Consider the following 19,809-nt stretch of genomic DNA (forward strand, 5'->3'; position numbering starts at 1 on the left):
GCTCCAGCTACTCCAGAGGCTGAGGCAGGAGAATCACTTGAACCCAGGAGGCAAAAGGCTGTAGTAAGCCAAGATCACACCACCGCATTCCAGTCGGGGTGACAGAGTGAGACTTCACCTCAAAAAAAAAAAAGATTATCTACACACACTTACACACATGCGCGCGCGCGCACACACACACACACACACACAGATTAGAAAATGGCATCGAGACGTGTATGTTTACTGCAGCACTATTTGCAATAGCAAAGACTTGGAACCAACCCAAATCCCCATCAATGATAGACTGGATAAAGAAAATGTGACACATATACACCATAGAATATCATGCTGCCATAAAAAAGAATAAGTTCTTTGCAGGGACATAGATGAAGCTGGAAGCCATCATTCTCAGCAAACTAACACAGGAACAGAAAACCAGCAACCACATGGTCTCACTCATTAGTGAGAGTTAAACAATGAGAACATATGGACAGGAACAGCACACACCAGGGCCTGTCGGGGGTTGGGGACAAGAGGAGAGAGAGCATTAAGGACAAATACCTAATGCATGCAGAGCTTAAAACCTAGATGACAGGTTGATGGGTTCAGCAAACCACCATGGCATATGTATACCCATGTAACAAACCTGCACGTTCTACACATGTACCCAGAACTCAAAATAGAAAAAAAAAAATTACAACTGTTAGTCATCATTAAAACAATCTCTACCTGAATCTTTTGTACATCACATAATTAAATATAGTGTCCAATGTAAGCTTTTCTTTCTGTTGCGGTGGTGGTGGTGGTAGTAAAGAATCAAACTTTATGTAAACTTGGTCAATAATAAAATTACCTCATTGTACAAAAAAGAAAAAAGAAAACAGCATTTGTTTAAAAAAGGGGAGGGGGACTTGTAGTATGATTCCACCAAATTTTCTGAAAATGTCATATCAAGGGTATATCTGAATATGTCCAGAATGGAGTCTAAACAGATATTAGGGCCAGGCACAGTGGCCTCTCAGCACTTTGGGAGGCTGAGGCAGGTAGATCACAACATCAGGAGTTCAAGACCAGCCTGACCAACGTGGTGAAACCCCATTTCTACTAAAAATACAAAAATTAGCCAGGCGTGGTGGCGCAAACATGTAATCCCAGCTACTCGGGAGGCTGAGGAATGAGAATGGCTTGAACCCGGGAGGCGAGGTTGCAGTGAGCTGAGATTGCATCATTTTTCACTCCAGTCTGGGTGACAAAGCAAGACTCCATCTCAAAAAAAAAAAAAATTTAACAGTGGTTCTTTATAGGTGGTGATATTAAAGATGATTATTTACTATTATCTGTATTTCCTGAAGTTTTTACAAAAAACATTGGTTTTATAACATGCAAAGAACAAAAATGGCTGGCTCCTGAGGATATTCCAAAGAGTTTGCCACAAAGTTTGAAGATAATTCCAAATGAGGAAGAAGAAAAATGTTTTGACCAGTGATAACAGTTTTTGGAATAAATATATTGACAGTATAATTAAACCTAACCTCTCAAAATGACTGTTCTGATGCATTCATTTGAATGTAAAATTTGGAAGCACTCATACTTTAACAATAACAATAAAAGCCACAATCATTTCAATCTGTTTCACATCAAAGGAGGGCATAAAGCCAAGAATTTCTCTCCCTCTGTCACTCAGGCTGGAGTGCAGTGACAAAATCATAGCTCACTGTGGCCTTGAACTCCTGGGCTCACACAATCCTTCTGCTTCAGCCTCCCAAGTACCTAGGACTATGGGTTCGATGGAGCATACTCAGCTATTTTTTTTTCTGGTAAAGATGGGGTCTCACTATGTTTCCCAGGCTGATCTTGAACTCCTGGCCTCAAGCAATCCTCCTGCCTTGGCCTCCCAAAGCGCTGGCATTACAGGTATGAACCATCACGCCCAGTAAAGTTCAGACTTTAAACAACATGAAGAAAACCTCTTCCCACTATGACAAACACAGAACTATTTTATGAGAAAATTTTAATTCTTTAGTTCTGTACTACAGTAATTAGTAATTCCTAGTTATTTCTCATACACTATAAATAGATTACAATCTAAAGAGATAAGCAAAGAAAAAAATGAGGCTATTTTCAAGATTAATATTATCTTTTTCTCACAGAAAACCAAATTCTACTTTATCTTTGGAGGGTAGAATTCACCACAAAGTTAGGTCAGCAAAGCAAACAAAATGTTTAATCTGCAATTGTTTCATTTTCTACTCTTTAAAAATAGCTATTAGATTTTATAAAATTCATGTATGAAAATAATAAACTTGTGTGATAGACAGGAAGAAAACCTCAGGGCCAAAGAATGAGATAATTGTTCATTTATGCAGGTTTTGAGTCATCCAGTTGGGCTATACTGGTTTCACAGACTTGGAACACAGATAATAAGTAATTTATCAGGTACAAAATTTATTTTGAACTTCCTCATCCAGACAGAAATTTATTGCTACCTAAAACTCCAATACATATATATACACACATATATATATTCTCTATTAGAAAGGAATCCTGGGATCCACTTAATCTTTTCTGAATTAAGGGACTATAGGGAGGAAAAAATCTCAGGGGAACATTTACTTCAAGTTTAGCTTTTCAAATGCATCTGTGTTTTCAAGCAACTAACAAAATGTACATCATTTAATAGCAGAGCTATTCTGTCAAAGTAAAATCTATCTGGGCCAGACATGGTGGCTCACACTTGTAATCCCAGCACTTTGGAAGGCTGAGGCAGGCGGATCCTTTGAGCCCAGGAGTTCAAGACCAGCCTAAGCAACATGGTGAAATCCCCCTCTACAAAAAACTAGCTGGGTGTGGTGGAATGTGCCTGTAGTCCCAGTTACCCAGGAGGCTGAGGCAGGAGGATCATTTGAGCCTGAGAGGAAGATGCTGCAGTGAGCTAAGATTGTGCCACTGCACCCCAGCCTGGGCGACGGAGCATGACTCTTGTCTCAAAAAAAAAAAAAAAAAAAAAAAATCTATCTAGACACAGGTTTCATATCTCTCTTTTTTTTTTTTTTTTTTTTTTTGAGATAGGATCTTGCTGTGTCACCCAGGCTGCAGTGGCATGATCACAGCTCACTGCAGCCTCAAACTCCTAGGCTCAAGTGATCCTTCCATCTCAGCCTCTCAAGTAGCTGGGACTACAGGCAGGTGCCATGACACCGGCTAATTTTTGCATTTTTGTAGAGACAGGGTTTCACCATGTTGCCCAGGCTGGTCTCAAACTCCTGGGCTCAAGCAATTCTCCTGTCTCAGCTGCCCAAAGTGCTGGGATTATAGGTGTCAGCCACCATGTCGGGCCTAGACCCAGGTTTCATATCTTAATAGACTACCACGTGCACAGAGGACTCTGAACTCACTAATGAAAACAGCCTTCAACTTCATTTCAGTTATTAATGTGTGTTTTTCTTCTTTAAGGAAAACTGTAAACCTTTTCTGAAAAAAAAAATCACGTGTAAGACTCAATTCGGTTGATGACCATCTGACCTCATAATGAAAATCTGTGCAAAAATAAGGAACAAAAACAAGAAAAGTAAATGTTTGGACTATACCCAGCAACTTTAACAGAAGTCCCAAATGGTGTGACTCCACAAACAGGCTCAGTCCTATTTGCCAAGTGAGGTAAACCATCAACAGACAATTTAGGAAACTTCTTGGAGCCCTCATAATCACTTTTTGCTTACTTACTCACTCACCAGTCTAACCCATGTCACATGAATCAGCAGCACCTCTAATAGGAGAGGAGACTCATTTCAGCAAGCACAAAGAAAAACAGCCTAGTTCACAAGGACTGACGTTTGTGGAATGGGGAAAAAGAAAAAGGAACCTTTATTAGTTAGTTTCACACATCCTGTTTTAAAAGACTGTTCAGAAGAAGGAATAGACATATCTGAAAAAAGAAACTACTGGGAATTCCTCCACACTAAGGCAATGGACATGCACTTGTGAATCCATCTCTAGTTCCCACAGAGGGGGCTCCTCATCTTCATGGAACCAAACAAAGAAGTCCTTAAGCAGAGCCAGTGTGGGCTTTGAATAAAACACGCTGCATTGCTTCAAAGAGCCAGAAATAGGAAGACAAAGAGTAACTGTACTTAAGGTGCCTTTAAAACAATATTCACTCAAAATTCAACTATACTATCTATAATGCATAAAGCTCTATCAGGGAAATATAGCTTAACAACCAAAGTGATTTTTGCTTTCAGCATGTTGAAAACTCTACAACCCTTGCTCTATATTCCTGCTTCTCCAAGTTTTAGTGAACACTGAAAATAAGTTTAAAAACCTACTACACTAGAAATTGGCACTGATTAAATTTTCTAACAAAACTGGCATGAGGCATGCAAAAGTTAGAAAAAACTCAGCAAAAGTGAAAAATAACTTCCAAATTCCGAAATATATCTTTAAACTGGGATTTTTTTGCCCCTGAAACTATCTATATAAAGTTTCATGCTGTATGAACTAACCGTAAAATTCCACTTCAGCATTATTGGGGAAAATCAACTGATACACTCTTCCAATTCCTTTTTTTAAAGATCTTTTGGTACTTTCTTGTCAAATAAGTCAAGTCTAAACTTTTTGAAACAGATATCTTTGCTATTGAGATTATACACATAATAACTTGCATTTATACATCTAATTTTTAATGTACCATACAAACAAATACGAAAGTTCATTTCCTAGCCTCTAAGTTCCAGTCTAGCCTAGAAAGGACATAGGTGTGGAACATGCATATATTTAGATTATAGATTAAACCTTTATGTCATAAAAGTCTATAAACAAAAGGCCTCATGGGATAATCAATTCAGTTATCATAAATGTCTGGTACATTATCTACTCTTCTCCACTGTGTCTCTGATCTCCCCATTCTTTTAATGTATCGTTCTTCTACTTCTTCCTTCTCCTCTTCCAGTGTTAGTTACAACTGTGAGGCTATTTGCATTTAGAGGTAGATAGAAGAGTCCTACAATGTCCTGAGCAGAATTCATTTCCAAATGAGAAGTGAAATAACCCACGTTTGATTCACTTTTGAGAGTTGTTAAGTCCAGAGAGCTAACCTGCAAGCATAGATCACTTCAGTGGACAAATGTGACGCAAGAGGCACAGAAATCACCTTACATTGATATAGTGCTTTGTAGTTCATGGTTCTTTTCACATATTATCTCATTTGAATCTCCCAACAACCCTGTGAGATACGGAGGCACATATTACTATCCCCACAGGATCATGATCTGGGACGCTGAGAGGTTAAGAAATCTCAACTAGCTGGGCGTGGTGCCTGTAATGCCAGCACTTTGGGAAGCTGAGGAGGGCAGATCACTTAAGGTCAGGAATTCAAGACCAGCCTGGCCAACATGGTGAAATCCGGTCTCTATTAAAAATACAAAAACTAGCCGGCATGTTGGTACATGCCTGTAGTCCCACCTACTCGGGAGGCTGAAGCAGGAGAATGGCTTGACCCGGGGAGGCTGAGGGTGCAAGTGAGCCAAGATTACACCACTGCACTCCAGCCTGGGTGACAGAATGAGACTCCAGCTCAAAAAAAAAAAGAGAAAGAAACAAGAAAGAAAAAGAAAGAAAGGAAGAAAGGAAGAAAAAGAAATCAATCAATCAATCAATCAATCAATCTTAACAAGGTCGCTCAGTCAGAAACACAACTAGAACCTGAGGCTCAAAAGATTGCATCCAGAGCTACAGAGCAGTTGTTTCTTCCTCTTTGTGATCTATTGTCTCAATTCACTGAAGGGTAAGAAAGGAAAAAACGAAAACAACCAATTAGTTCTGCACATAATAAATGTATTTATGTGAGTAAAAATGTAGTTACTACAATTCCTCAAGAAGAATTCCCTTGAAGATGCTTAAATTGTTAGGGAATAAGCCTTTATTATCCTTCCAAATACGTGGCTTTTAAAATCATACTCAAGTATAAAAGTTACATTACTCTTCCAATTTACAGACAATTTTCCTTTTCCATTTAGCATTGTAATTCTCCCCTCAGTTTGTACTAGTAACATACTAGTAACATGGCAAAAAAATTAATTTCAGGAAGACAGGCAATGTAAGCATTACACCAAGCCACAAAGAATGTGTGATGTAATAATGCTTTACAGCCATGGACTCAGGTTCCTCAGTGTGGTGAGCTCTGAGTACAGGTCATGTATTTTCCCTCGAGGAAGGAAGTGACACAGACCAGTTTTCACCAGGCCACCTTCTTGCCCTGGAGGCTTCAGCTAGCAGCTGATGATTTCCCAATTTCCAGCCCAAGTATCTTGCAGGAAAAGTCCATACCCTTGGGTTCTATATCAACTGATTTCCCCCGCCCAATGCCCAGGTATTTCAACAAGCTCAACCTGTTCAAAACCATCACCTCCCACTCAAGCCAAACTCAACCTTTTTCCATTCTCCCATCTCAGTGAATAGTTCCCACAGTCAAAAGTCAAAAGCCTGGGCACCATCCTTAATTTATCCTTCTCCCTTGTCTGCCACATCCAATCGACTACCAAGTTTTGAAATAAAAAATACTTTTGAAGAGCCCCAAGACTGTGCACTACCGTAACACCATCTTAGCAGCCTCTTACAAGATGCCAACTAAAAGTAACAGCTCACATTTCTTGAGCCCTTACTTTGTGCCAAGCATTGTTCTAAGCTTTGGGTGTGAATGAATTTAATCAACAAAGTAATTTGAAGTTGGTAAGCATCTCATCCTTGTTTTACAAATAAGGAAGCAGCTACAAAAAACTTTAGGATCTCTTGCAAGGAATACAGTGAAGCCTTTCTCCTGTTTAGAAGCCCCTTTCAACCTTGTCTGCCTAGCTCCAAAGGTCAGCATAGGCACGTTCTTCTCTATAAAGGCTTCTGATGCCCCCTGCCGGCACTCTTCCCTCTAAGTCAGTAGTTCTCAAGGGTGGCTGCTTGCTCCAAAAACTACATGCCTAATCCTACCCCTAGAGATTTTTGATGTCATTGGTATAGGTTCTAGACTGGGCACTGGGACTTTTTGTTTGTCTGTTTTGAGATGGAGTCTCACTCTGACGCCAGGCTGGAGTGCAGTGGTGTGATCTTGACTCACTGCAACCTCTGCCTCCCAGGTCCTGGTTCAAGCAATTCTCCTGCCTCAGCCTCCCAAGTAGCTGGGATTACAAGCACATGCCACCATGCCCAGCTAATTTTTGTATTTTTAGTAGAGATAGGGTTTCGCCATGTTGGGCAGGCTAGTCTTGAACTCCTGACCTCGTGATCCCCCCCACCTTGGCCTCCCAAAGTGCTGGGATTACAGGCTTGAGCCACCGCGCCTGGCTGCATCGGGACTTTTAAAAGCTCCCCAGGTGGCTCTAACGTGCAGTCAAGGTTGAAACCCACTGCATCGTAATGGATGTTTAATGTTTGTGCTGGTAAATGCATTGTGAACTTCTGAAATGAAAGTTTCACAATCATCTTGGGGGAGCATTTTCAACACTAGTGGTTCCTGGATTCCACCTAAAAAGTCAATCAGTACCATGGGTAGGGGCTTGGAAACTGTCTCCTTGAATAATTCTGACGTGTGGCCAGGTTTGGGACATCTCTCCTAAATAAGAACTGGGTCCTTTCACTTGTACCCACCAGGGTCCAGCATGATGCCCAGCCCATAGTTGGACTAGAATAAAATCTGTGTAAGGAAGGAAATCTAGCAACGCGAACCTGGGTATATGTATTCAATATTCAAACTTCCTGCAGCAGCTCAAGGAAAAGCTGCTTCCTACAATGGAATGCAAATACTGGACAGAGTTTCAAATGTGTTTTTTAATCCACCAGTGCCCCCTAGTGACCTGAAGATGAATAGCTATATCAAAACATCACAGCATGTATTTTAATTACAATATGCCTGATAGTTATGTGCATATCTTAATTAAGTATAAATTTTAATTTATACTGGGCATCGGGACTTTTTTTTGAGATGGAGTCTCACTCTGTCGCCCAGTGCAGTGGCGCAATCTTCGCTCACTGCAACCTCTGCCTCCTGGGTTCTGGTTCAAGCAATTCTGCCTCAGCCTCCCAAGTAGCTAGGATATATAAATTATATAAAAATAAAATATAAATTTTTATTAAGATATGCACATAACTAGTCAGACACATTATACTTTTACTTATAACACCTATACTATTAACTCGTTTGCCCTCCGGTTCCAGTTGACCCCAGCTGTTAACTCCTAAACCCGGATCAATCCTACCATTTACTCCATCCCCACTCTGCATCAACATGCAGGAGGAGCGCTCTCAGCAGAGCCCTCAAAGGGTCTGGCCTATCTTCTTGTTCGTTGGTCAGTGCCTCTCCCAAATCCCACCACACTCATAAAACCATGCATCTCGAAAACACAAGAACCATTCATCTACTGATTTGCCTCAATTCCTGCTCTTCAAAGGGGACCAATGAAAACTACAGAACTTGGGAGCTAGCTAAAAAATGGAGAATCTGAGGCCGCATCCCAGACCTACTGAATCGCAATCTGCATTGCAACAAGAGTTGCATGCCCATTAAAATTTAACAAGCACTGGTTCACAACTACTAGACCTAACATCAATATTTTATGACAAACATTTCGTGACACTCTTTTGCTATCCTAAAATAAAATTCAGCATTAACCTACATGCATAATTCCAAAAAGTAAGTCAGTATACCACCACGGTAGTATAAAGGTGAATAAAAAGGAAAGATTTATATGAATTATATTTCAGTATAAAAATGTTCAACACAACTAAAGACATAAAGAACAACCCCATTTTCAGTTATAATTTTTGCAAAGTTAAAAAAAAAAGAACAACCCCACAAGTTTCCAAAACATACCTTAAGGGGCTCCTACCATTCTGCAGAGAACCACCGGTCTACAATCCCTCGCACCTTTCTTTTTGCCCCGTCTCTCGGGTGGGAATCTCTCTCCCTTGTAAAGCTGAGGCAGTCTCTCTAGAATCTTGACTGAACATCTCCTTCTAGTTACCATATTCTCTCTGATTCCCTTAACAGTCAAGCTTATCAACCACCATAGTGTCCATTTACTCATCCCTCAGTCACCAACCCACATTAACCTACCCTTCACTTCCATCAGTAAACCTAAGGTATAAGGATCATTAAAGCTTTCCCAAGTGTCCACATCAATGAACATGCCTCATTACCTAGCTTTTATCTCTATCATGGACATTGTTGGTTGCATACCCAGTCTCTATTCTCCCTCTTCCTTCCTAAAAGAACTCTAGTGTGTTCATGAATGCATTCCTCTCCCCTGTGATGAAGTGACGCCACCCTGGATTGATCCTGTTTAGTCTAACCCAATCAGATCATGGCATTCCTCTGACAACTGTATAGGGTTAGACAAGTGACCTAAGTTGGTCCAATCAGACTGAAGGACCAAGTGTGGGAGTTTTTCCTCTCTCCTCCTCTTGCTCTAGAGAATGAGAAAGTGTGTATGTTACTGGTAGTCATCTTGCAACCCTAAAGGAAACCAACCTGACTGTGGAAAGCCAAGAGATGGGTCTCTGAATCAGAGCCTGGAATTCATTCTTCCTCTGGACTTTGTGAGATAATTTTCCTATTTAAGCAATAGGGTTTTCCCAGCTGAAAGCATCCTAACATAGCCATTTCTCCTTGAAACTTTTCTCCCTTGATTTTCTAAACACCACTCTTTTCTGCTCCTACTTCTACTTCTCAAGTCTGGCCTCCCCCTTTCCTCCACCTATTCCTTACATTTTGGTGTCCTCTAAGGTTTGTTGTGATCTTTTCTACCCAAAGTACATGTTCACCTGAAATAATCTCAGCTTGGCCGGGTACAGTGGCTCATGCCTGTAATCCCAGCACTTTGGGAGGCCAAAGCAGGCGAATCATGAGGTCAGGAGTTTGACACCAGCCTGGCCAACATGGTGAACCCGTCTCTACTAAAAATACAAAAAATTAGCTGGGTGTGGTGGCGGGTGCCTATAACCCCAGGTACTTGGGAGGCTGAAGCAGAATAGCTTGAACCTGGGAGAGAGGTGGCAGTGAGCCAAGATCATACCACTGTACTCCAGCCTGGGTGACAGAGTGTGACTTGGTCTCAAATAATCATCATCATCATCATCATCATCATCATCTCAGCTCCCTGTATCTTCCCCTTGAAACATCAAAATTGAGCTACCAGGCTGGGCGCGGTGGCTCACGCCTGTAATCCTAGCACTTTGGGAGGCCGAAGTGGGTGGATCACCTGAGGTCAGGAATTCAAGACCAGCCTGGCCACTGTGGTGAAACCCCATCTTAAAAAAAAAAATTGAGCTACCAGCACTTCCCCCAATGGAATACCCCGGCTGATGTTCCCCAGCTCATGTACCTTAAGAACTACCTGTCTTTCAAAATTAAATTTAAGTGTCCTGTCTGGGAAGCCTTCCCTGAAGTCCATGGTTTCTTTATCTTTTTTTGTGCCATGGACCTCTCTGGCAGTCTGTGAGCCGTATGAACCCCTTTTCAAAATAATGCTTCTAATTGCATACAAAAAAATGCCAACTATATTGAAATAATTTTATTTTTTAGACTTAAATATCTGACATAAGCAGTATGTGCTTTTTTATTAGCCCACTAAACAAAAAGATCTAGCAGTGAGTCTTATAACCACCATAGTTCTGAAGTAGTAATGAGCATAAATGATATTTTGAGATCTGCGACAACTGTAATGTAATATGAAAATGTCTGTGACTTGTGCTGGTACTGTGACTTCTGTTGGTAACAGGTACTGCTAATACTACTGTGGTTTGATACAATAGGAGCTTGTTAAATGAATGGCCCCCAGTGAAGTATACCTACTCATATCTATGACCTTGTGCAGTTCCCCACCACATCAACTCTGAACTTGGCTACATTACTTGTTTTGACATCAGCAAATATGATGCTGTTTGTGCCTTGGGACTTGTCCTCTTGGAACTCAGTAACCAGGTGAGGAAGCCCAAGCTAGGCCCATGGTGGGGCACCAAGCCCCGGGGCATGGGAGTGAGGCCAACTTCCAGTCAAGCCACCAGTTGAATTCAGCCACTGGGAGACACCAGCAGAACTGCCCAGCGAACCTACAGATTTTGAGAAATAATTACTGTTTTGGCCAGGCGTGGTGGCTCACACCTGTAATCCCAGCACTTTGGGAAGCTGAGGTGGGAGAATCACTTGAGGTCAGGAATTCAAAACCAGCCTGGCCAAGATGGTGAAACCCCGTCTCTACTAAAAACACAAAAATTAGACAGGCACGGTGGTGGGTGCCTGTAATCCCAGCTACTCAGGAGGCTGAGGCAGGAGAATTGCTTGAACCCAGGAGGCAGAGGTTGTGGTGAGCCGAGATCGAGCCACTGCACTCCAGCCTGGGCAACAGAACGAGACAAAAACAATTTTTTTTGTTTTAAGGCACTGGTTTGCAGTGATTTGTTACCCAATAATAGATAAGACTGATGAAGATAAATTTATATTTTTTCCCCCATCAGAGTTCAGGAACCCCCTGAAATATATGTGCAGATCTTCTGAGGAGCTGAGGACCCCCGGATAGGAACCCCTGGTTAAGCCAAGGGTATCTTGCACTCCTTTTTGCTACCTTTGTACACTGTAGGTACACATATAGTTAAACTGGCCACGGCATATCTTTCCTTGTTGTAACCCTGAAATGGAGCTGAGCTCCTAGCACATAACAGGTGTTTAACACACAAATTTATCAAATGAATGTTGATTATAAGATTTGTCTTCCTAAACTGTGAGCTCCCTGAAAAGAGAATAAGAGCAAATACCATGCCTTTTCCAAGTGCTTTACACATACCAACCTACTTTTTATAACAACCCTATGCGGAATATGTTATTACCCCAATTTCACCAGTAGTACAGAGAAAGTAAGTGACTTGTCCAAGGTCACACAGCTAAAAGGTGGCAATGCCAGGACTAGAAGGCAGAATGCATGATTTTACAGCCTTTACTAATGTACATTGCGGAGCTCAATAAAATTTTTAAATGAATAAAACAATCCTGAGATTTCATTAACACTATTTTATGGGTACTATGCTTCTTGAAGACTCAATTTTGTAGATTAATTTCTGGTTGCCTGTGATTTTTATATGACAAAATGCATATAATTTACTTTTTAAAAAGAATAATGGTTTTATGCTGAAGTGCAGATTTTCGAAATTAAGTCTTCATCGTAAAAGTCGATTTTTTTCAAAGGGCTCGAGTTCACAAAATGCAGGAAAGGGGGGTCCACTAGTCCATGTTAAATAATGTTCCCTGGGGAGTGGAGCAAAGCTCCAGCTTCCCTCGCCACCCAGCCGTCCCACCCCAGCCTCCCCCACACCCCGCACTTCTCCTAAGATGACCCTCCCCCACCCACACATCAGGTTCTGAAACCTGACCCTGCCAGGCAACTAAAGCCGCGAACCCCGCAGTGACCCGAGCTGGCCTCACTCTACCCTACTATCCCAAGAGGCCACCAGCCGAGGGGATGGGTACTTTGGGGGAGGCACTTTAAATTTTCAAAGTGTTTGATTCACGAAAGCACAACCCAAAAGGCCGCCCCCACCCACGAGGGGGTCTCCCGCCTCCACCCAGTAGCCGCTCATCCCCAGTAGACCGGTGAATGAACCGCGGGGCCAGGACGCAGCCGGCCCAGTGGCGGGAGAAGCCTCGGGGTGAGTCGGCCCTGGCCGGCGGAGAGGTCCCAAGAGAGCGCGGGGAGGGCTCGGGCGGCCGGGAGGGGGCGGTGACAGCTGTGACCCAGCTCCACGCTCTCACCTTGAACATGTCGCTGGCAACGGTGGCTCTGGCAGGGTCACCCCGGCCTCGGCCACGCCCACTATGGAGAGGTGACTACGGAGGCCCGATAGGGCCTTGATTTCTCCAACCGCAAGCAGGTCGCGGTGCGGGTGGCGGCCGTACGGCAAACTCGGTACGGCAAAGGCTTATTACAATCACCCGGTTCTAGAAGCCGCGTCGCTGAGCCGCAGAACGTCGCGCCACAGGCGGCGGATGAACGCAAGACCCGCCCTCCAGGAGGCTCCGCCCCTGCGCCGGCGGTTGCTAGGCGGCAAGAAAGCGCCGGCTCTGTGTGGGCGGTACGCGGAGGCGCGAGGAGGGAGGTGCCCGGCGTCGCGCGGCTCTGGGAAACTGCCTCAGCAGCCGCGAAACTGCCTTCGCCGCCGCGATTGGGCGCCCAGCGGCGTGGGCTGGCATTTCTGTGAGCACAGGTTGCCGGGAGGGGGCGCTGGGAGAGCCTCGGGCGGCTTCGAAAGCCTCGCAGCCGGAAGCCGCCGATTGGCGGACTGGGTTTACCTTAAGAAAGGTTTTAAGATTTTTAACCGTTGACTGGACGTTTCTCAGGTTTTAAATTTAAACTAACATACTATGTCCTTTAATCGGAAAAGGCTCAGACCTTATTTTTTTCCCCTTTAAGAAACAAGCGGTAAGCCTCCTCTCTGGGAATCAAATGTTTGTCTCTTAATACTTATAGAAGTCAATGATAATGGCAATAATTATCTTATTAACTAGAGTAACAAGCACTGATACAGCACTTAGGATGTGCGCAGCCCTAATCTAAGTTCTTTATACACATTCATCTAATCTTTCCAACGACGGAAGTAGGTGGGCATGATTATTATTCCCAATACATAGATGAAGAAACTGAGGCACGGAGAAGTAATTTGTACAAGACCACACAGAAAGTGGGAAGCTAGGATCCGAACCCATTAGTCTGCCCTTGAAACCTGTGTTCTAGCAAAAATAATTGTTGCACTGTGTCATAATGAGGATATATTTCCTATTTCATTCTGTATTTCTGCTCTAGTCCTATAGAAAGTGTAAGCCCCATTCAGGCGGGCATCTGGAAAAATTTGGAATTTTTACAGCGACATGTCACTGCCCTTCAGCCAAAACCCACTAGGGACTCGCCTACAGTTTTTGGATTTCTCATTGATCCAAGGAAATCGCACGTGTAGGAACACAGTCACATATTTCAGTAAAAGAGTGTTAGAAAGATTTATTATAGGATTTAGGCTTTGGTTCGGTGATTTTGGGGCGAGTTCAAGGAAGCAGGAGCTTTGCTCTGGATTGGGTGTTGTTAGGAAGCAATGGTAACACCAAGGCCCAGCTGTGAATGCCAGCCATCTCCCAGATGTTAAGGGCTGCTTTTTCTTAAGAGGATTGTATATTCCAAGGCATCCCCAAGGAGAATTTTTTTTTTTTTTTTTTTTTTGAGACGGAGTCTTGTTCCGTCTCCAGGCTAGAGTGCAGTGGTGCGATCTGGGCTCACTGCAACCTCTGACTCCCCGGTTCAAGTGATTCTACTGCCTCAGCTTCCCCCGTAGCTGGGATTACAGGCATGTGCCACCACGCCTAGCTAATTTTTTTTTTTTTTTGTATATTTAGTAGGGATGGGGTTTCACCATGTTGGCCAGGATGGTCTCGATCCCCTGACCTCGTGATCTAACTGCCTTGGTCTCCCAAAGTGCTGTGATTACAGGTGTGAGCCACTTTCTCTGGCCCAAGGTGAAATATTGAATAGACTCAGAAGGCTCTCTGCAGCACAGTGTAACATCACACATACATAAAAGTGTGAAACATATTGAGAAAATAGGGCAGAAGTTCCTAATTCAGGGGGAATGTGAACTTGGGGAAAAAATGACAACTTCATTTTCACTAACCTCTAACTGAACTTTGTTTCTTTCAGTTATAGTGTAGACAGCAAACAACAGTATATTAGCATGGATGATAAAAGCAGATATTTTCATGCTACATTGCAGTCATGTCAGAGATCTTGAAATTTTATGCTCATTACTACTTCAAAAATACAGTAGTTATTAGAGCTCATTTAATGCATTAAGAAGACACATTTACTATAATTTTGTTTTAAAAATATTTTGATAATTTCAGTATAATGGGAGCACTTTGTAATCCTATGTATTTTATGTTATGCATTTTAAAACCAATTCTTAGAAGAGATCTGTCCATAGGGGTCCATGGCACCAAAAGAAATGATAAAGAGCCCCTGGTTTAGTAACAGAGACCAAGCCGTGACTAAGAATTTGGGAGCTGCATCCAAACTGGAGTGTTACTGCATCCAAATTGGTTGCTTTAAAGAATAGAAAGTTGGAGGTGGAATCAGAAATTTAGTGCACAGCCTCTCCCTTTACCAAGGAGGGAACTGAACCACTGAGAGGTTAAGAGACTTGCCCAAAGTCCCACTGCTATTTGATGATAAAACTGGGACAAAACATTTTTAGACAAACATGTAAAAACCCTCCACTGTGCTAGGCACTGAGAAAGCCATAGTTAACAAGATGCCTCCTGCCCTCAATGAGCTTTTTGGTAGACAGCTGGGGAGTGATGAGATTGAATTGCTGAGCTACAAAGTTAACTCTAGGTGCAGTGTGGTAGGTCAATGGGAGAAGAATAAGACTGGAGACAGGCCAGTTAGAAGGCTATGGATAGATTTACTTGTCTTTTCCATATACCATAAAATATTTTTGGTACACAAAGAATGTCAACTGTAAGCAACTTTAAGAGATCCACGATGCCTTCCTTTTTAAAGAATTCAGAACTAGTATAACAGTCATATGGCACTTGAGTCTTGTCCAAACGGTGTCATAGTATAAATTATGACCGCAAAGGCTTAATTTATGTACTTTCAGATTACTTCATTGGAGGGAAAATGAATCGTTCTTCAAATGCAACACTTAAAGGTATTCTGAAATCAGATACTAGGACCTCAGGAAAAGCTCACAGAGTACATTTCACAAGTGTACGAACCACAGGATCATCATTACCATCGTAAGTACCCATATTTTGCCTTGTGTCACTTTCCACAACCGTAGTTTCCAAACAGTACTTATCCAGATAACTTCAATCTTCTTGTTTTGTAAATCAGAGATTTTGTGTTTTTGTTTTGTTTTTGTTTGTTTTGAGGCGGAGTCTCACTCTGTAGCCCAGGCTGGAGTGCAGTGGCACGATCTCAGCTCGCTGTAACGTCCGCCTCCCAGGTTTAAGCGATTCTCCTGCCTCAGCCTCCTGAGTAGCTGGGATTACAGGCACCCGCCACCACACCCAGCTGATGTTTGTATTTTTAGTAGAGACGGGGTTTCACCATGTTGGTCAGGATGATCTCCATCTCTTAACCTTGTAGTCCGCCTGCCTCGGTCTCCCAAAGTGCTGGGATTACAGGAGTGAGCCACCACATCCAGCTGATTTTGTGTTTTAAAATTACTTTCCAATTGAATAATAATTGCATTTTCTAATTTACAAAGCATATTAACACACATCTATTTGATCCTGATACAATCTTGTGAAAGAATTTTATTATTATATTTTACAAATGAAGAAGCAGCAACTGTGAGAAGGTAAGTGGTTTCAGGAAGTTAAACAGCTAATAAATAGCATCAGCTAGGATTCAAAGCTTTGTTTCCATACTTCAGGCTTTTTCTCTCGTTTTTTTTTTTTTTTTTTTTTTTTTTTTTTGAGACAGAGTCTCACTCTGCCACCCAGGCTGGAGTGCAGTGATCTTGGCTCACTGCAACCTCTGCCTCTTATGTTCAAGTGATTCTCCTGCCTCAGCCTCCCAAGTAGCTGGGATTACAAGTGTGCGCCACCACACCTGGCTAATTCTTGTATTTTCAGTAGAGACGGAGTTTCACCATGTTGGCCAGGATGGTCTCCATCTCTTGATCTTGTAGTCCGCCTGCCTCGGCCTCCCAAAGTGCTGGGATTACAGGCATGAGCCACTGTGCTCATTTTATCTTGTAGTCTGCATTTTGCCAGCCAATGGGTAACCTTATGCAGGAGTACCTGTCTTTGTACCTGGCCCTGTAAGGGGTAATGATGGGGTGGGAAGGTATGAAGGAGGAGACCTCTACAGTCTGCCAGTGCTGGGATATGATCCAAAGTAGAATAATTCTAGGCCGGGTGTAGTGGGCTCATGCCTGTAATCCCAGCACTTTGGGGGGCCGAGGTGGGTGGATCACAAGGTCAGGAGTTCAAGACCAGCCTGGCCAATGTGGTGAAATCCTGTCTCTACTAAAAATACAAAAAATAACTGGGCGTAGTGGCGAGCGACTGTAGTTCCAGCTAGTCGGGAGGCTGAAGCAGGAGAATCGCTTGAACCCAGGAGGTAGAGGTTGAAGTGAGCTGAGATCACACCACTGCACTCCAGCCTGGGCAACAGAGGGAGACTCCGTCTCAAAAAACAAAAAACAAAAAACGTAGAATAATTCTGACCTGACCTGGATGAACCTGGTTCAAGCAAAGATCAGAGAAGGAAGTTTCTTTTTCTAGGGCATAGTCATCCATGCCCAGAAGAGAACTGAGCCTCCTGTAACTTTCACTATTCCCCATTCCATTTTCATAGCACTTGAACTAGTTGGACATTTCATTTTAGGTCATGGATGTTTTTGGGAAGTGAACTTGCCTCCTCACACTTTTTATTTATAATATATGTGCCTCTTAATGATACATTTATATTTTATATGCCTCTTCATGATAAAGTCTTAGCCAGAACTTTTTTTTTTAATCTCAAGGGAAATCCCCTCAGGTATTTCACATCCTCATTCTGAATAGATTCCGCAAATGACCAGTTCCAATTACCACATCCAAATGTTCCTCATTAGGTTAGTCTTAGAGTGGGGGATGGGGAGGTACAGGAGGAAGAAGCATAAATTGATAGTTCTCTAAGGTTTTAGAAAAATGAAAACTACTTTGTAAATATTAACCTCTTTTTTTCCTCACAGAAAGGTTCAAGATATTGCAGCTCGAATAATACAGAGGGCTTGGTTAGCTTATATAAACAAAATGATATTTCAACTCCTAAAATGTGCAATTTGTGCAGCGGTATGTATTTTGCTTTTTGTTTTCTCAGATGGATTTAATTATCAAACTAAAAGATCTGTTAATTAAAGATAGAATAGATAACCTTTATCTCTTCTGTTTGGATCTGATAATATTATATGGAGTTCTGGAATTGTTTCTTCTGTTAGCCCTAAATGAATATTTCTGGATTTTTTAAAATGTGGATGACTATTTATACTTCCTGTTTTGTTTCTAAATTTGATTCCTTATTTAAAAATGTGAGACAGTTCTCTTTCAAGTATAAAAAGCTCCAAATCTACAAGGTGCGGTGTCTCACGCCTGTAATCTCAGCACTTTGGGAGGCCGAGGCAGAGAGGCCAGGAGTTCAATACTAGCCTGGCCAACACTGTGAAACCCTGTCTCTACTAAAATACAAAAAAACAGCCAGGTGTGGTGGCATGCGCCTGTAGTCGCAGCTACTTGGGAGGCTAAAGCAGGAGAATTGCTTGAACCAGTGAGACTCTGTCCCCCACCCAAAAAATCTCTGAATTAAAAGTGCCCTTACCCACGGTGGCATGTGCCTGTAATCCCAGCTACTCAGGAGGCTGAGGCAGGAGAATTGCCTGAACCCAGGAGGCGGAGGTTGCGGTGAGCCGAGATCGCGCCATTGCACTCCAGCCTGGGTAACAAGAGCGAAACTCCGTCTCAAAAATAAAATAAAATAAAATAAAAGTGCCCTTACCTTTCATCCAGCAATTTTACTTCTAAGAATCCATTCTAATACACACACACACAATTTGATTGTAGCATTGTTTGTAACAGCAAAGGAAGTAAACTGTATAATTACTATGGATAGAATGCTGGTTAAATAAGTATTGCTGCTTTTATAGTGTTAAACTTTGTGGCTTTAACGTGATTCTGCAATTGAAAGATAACCAAGATAGCTCATCAGTTAAAAAAGCAAGCACCGGACAGTATGAAGAATATGATTCTACTTGAGTGAAAAACAAAACCAAAAAAAGATGCACACCCCCCCCTCCTCCAGAAAGCAACTCTGGCAATCCTAGCAGAGCCTTCCTTGGTATAGTACCAAATATTCTAATAAGACATCCCATAATTCTAGTAGTCTAGTATTAGTAATACTCTTTTTTGTTTGAGATAGAGTCTCACTCTGTCCCCAGGCTGGAGTGCAGTGGCATGATCTTGGCTCACTGCAAACTCTGCCCCCCAGCTTCAAGCAATTCTCCTGCCTCAGCCTCCCTAGTAGCTGGGACTACAGGTTTGTCCCACCATGGCCAGCTAATTTTTTTTATTTTATTTTTAGTAGAGATGGGGTTTTACCATGTTGGCCAGGCTGGTCTTGAACTCCTGACCTCAAGTGATCCACTCGCCTTGGCCTCCCAAAGTGCTGGGATTACAGGCATGAGCCACCACACCTGGCCAATTAGTGATACTCTAAGGGCATTTAGCAGCTCTGAAAAAAAAAATTAGTCTGAGCAATGTGTACACTGTTTACCATCTGACTCACAGACCTATTTCTGATGTCAGTAAAAGTAGAATACTGCTGGGCGCGGTGGCTCACAGCTGTAATCCCAGCACTTTGGGAGGCCAAGGTGTCCGGATTGCCTGAGGTCAGCAGTTCAAGACCAGTCAGGCCAACATGGTAAAACCCTGTCTGTACTAAAAATACAAAAAAAATTAGCTGGGCATGGTGGCATGCACCTATAATCCCAGCTACTCAGGAGGCTGAGGCAGGGAAATTGCTTGAACCAGGGAGGTGGAGATTGCAGTGAGCCAAGATCATGCCAATGTACTCCAGCCTGGGTGATAGAGCAAGACTCTGTCTCAACAAAAAAAAGAAACAGAAAAGAAAGCAGAATACTTCAGAGAAAACCCACCCACGTAAACTCCTGACATTTCAGGTCTATTATCTGTTGTCTTTGAATATGGAACTTGTATTTAATTATTATAATGCTGGTTGTATAGTATTTTTAGATTCTTTT

At 42.5% G+C, this 19,809-nt stretch overlaps 2 protein-coding genes across 4 annotated transcripts in view; one reads left to right on the plus strand and one right to left on the minus strand.

Annotated features, from left to right (window-relative positions):
- APOO (apolipoprotein O) overlaps positions 1–12,977 on the minus strand; it is a 69,161-nt gene extending 56,184 nt beyond the window's left edge. For both annotated transcript variants that reach the window (XM_002762727.6, XM_054250776.2), the window contains exon 1: positions 12,770–12,977. In XM_002762727.6, coding sequence (XP_002762773.1) covers positions 12,770–12,778 — 9 coding nt within the window. In that variant the 5' untranslated portion in view covers positions 12,779–12,977. The remainder of the gene's footprint in view (positions 1–12,769) is intronic.
- Positions 12,978–13,080: 103 nt separating this feature from the next.
- CXHXorf58 (chromosome X CXorf58 homolog) overlaps positions 13,081–19,809 on the plus strand; it is a 30,802-nt gene continuing 24,073 nt past the window's right edge. Inside the window, exons 1-3 of one of the 2 annotated variants that reach the window (XM_035288249.3) lie at positions 13,081–13,211; positions 15,661–15,799; positions 17,749–17,848. In XM_035288249.3, the coding sequence (XP_035144140.3) occupies positions 15,681–15,799; positions 17,749–17,848 (219 nt within the window). In that variant the 5' untranslated portion in view covers positions 13,081–13,211; positions 15,661–15,680. The other variant, XM_035288250.3, reaches the window with a different exon arrangement.

Source organism: Callithrix jacchus, chromosome X (assembly GCF_049354715.1).
Source record: "Callithrix jacchus isolate 240 chromosome X, calJac240_pri, whole genome shotgun sequence".
Lineage (NCBI taxonomy): Eukaryota > Metazoa > Chordata > Mammalia > Primates > Cebidae > Callithrix > Callithrix jacchus.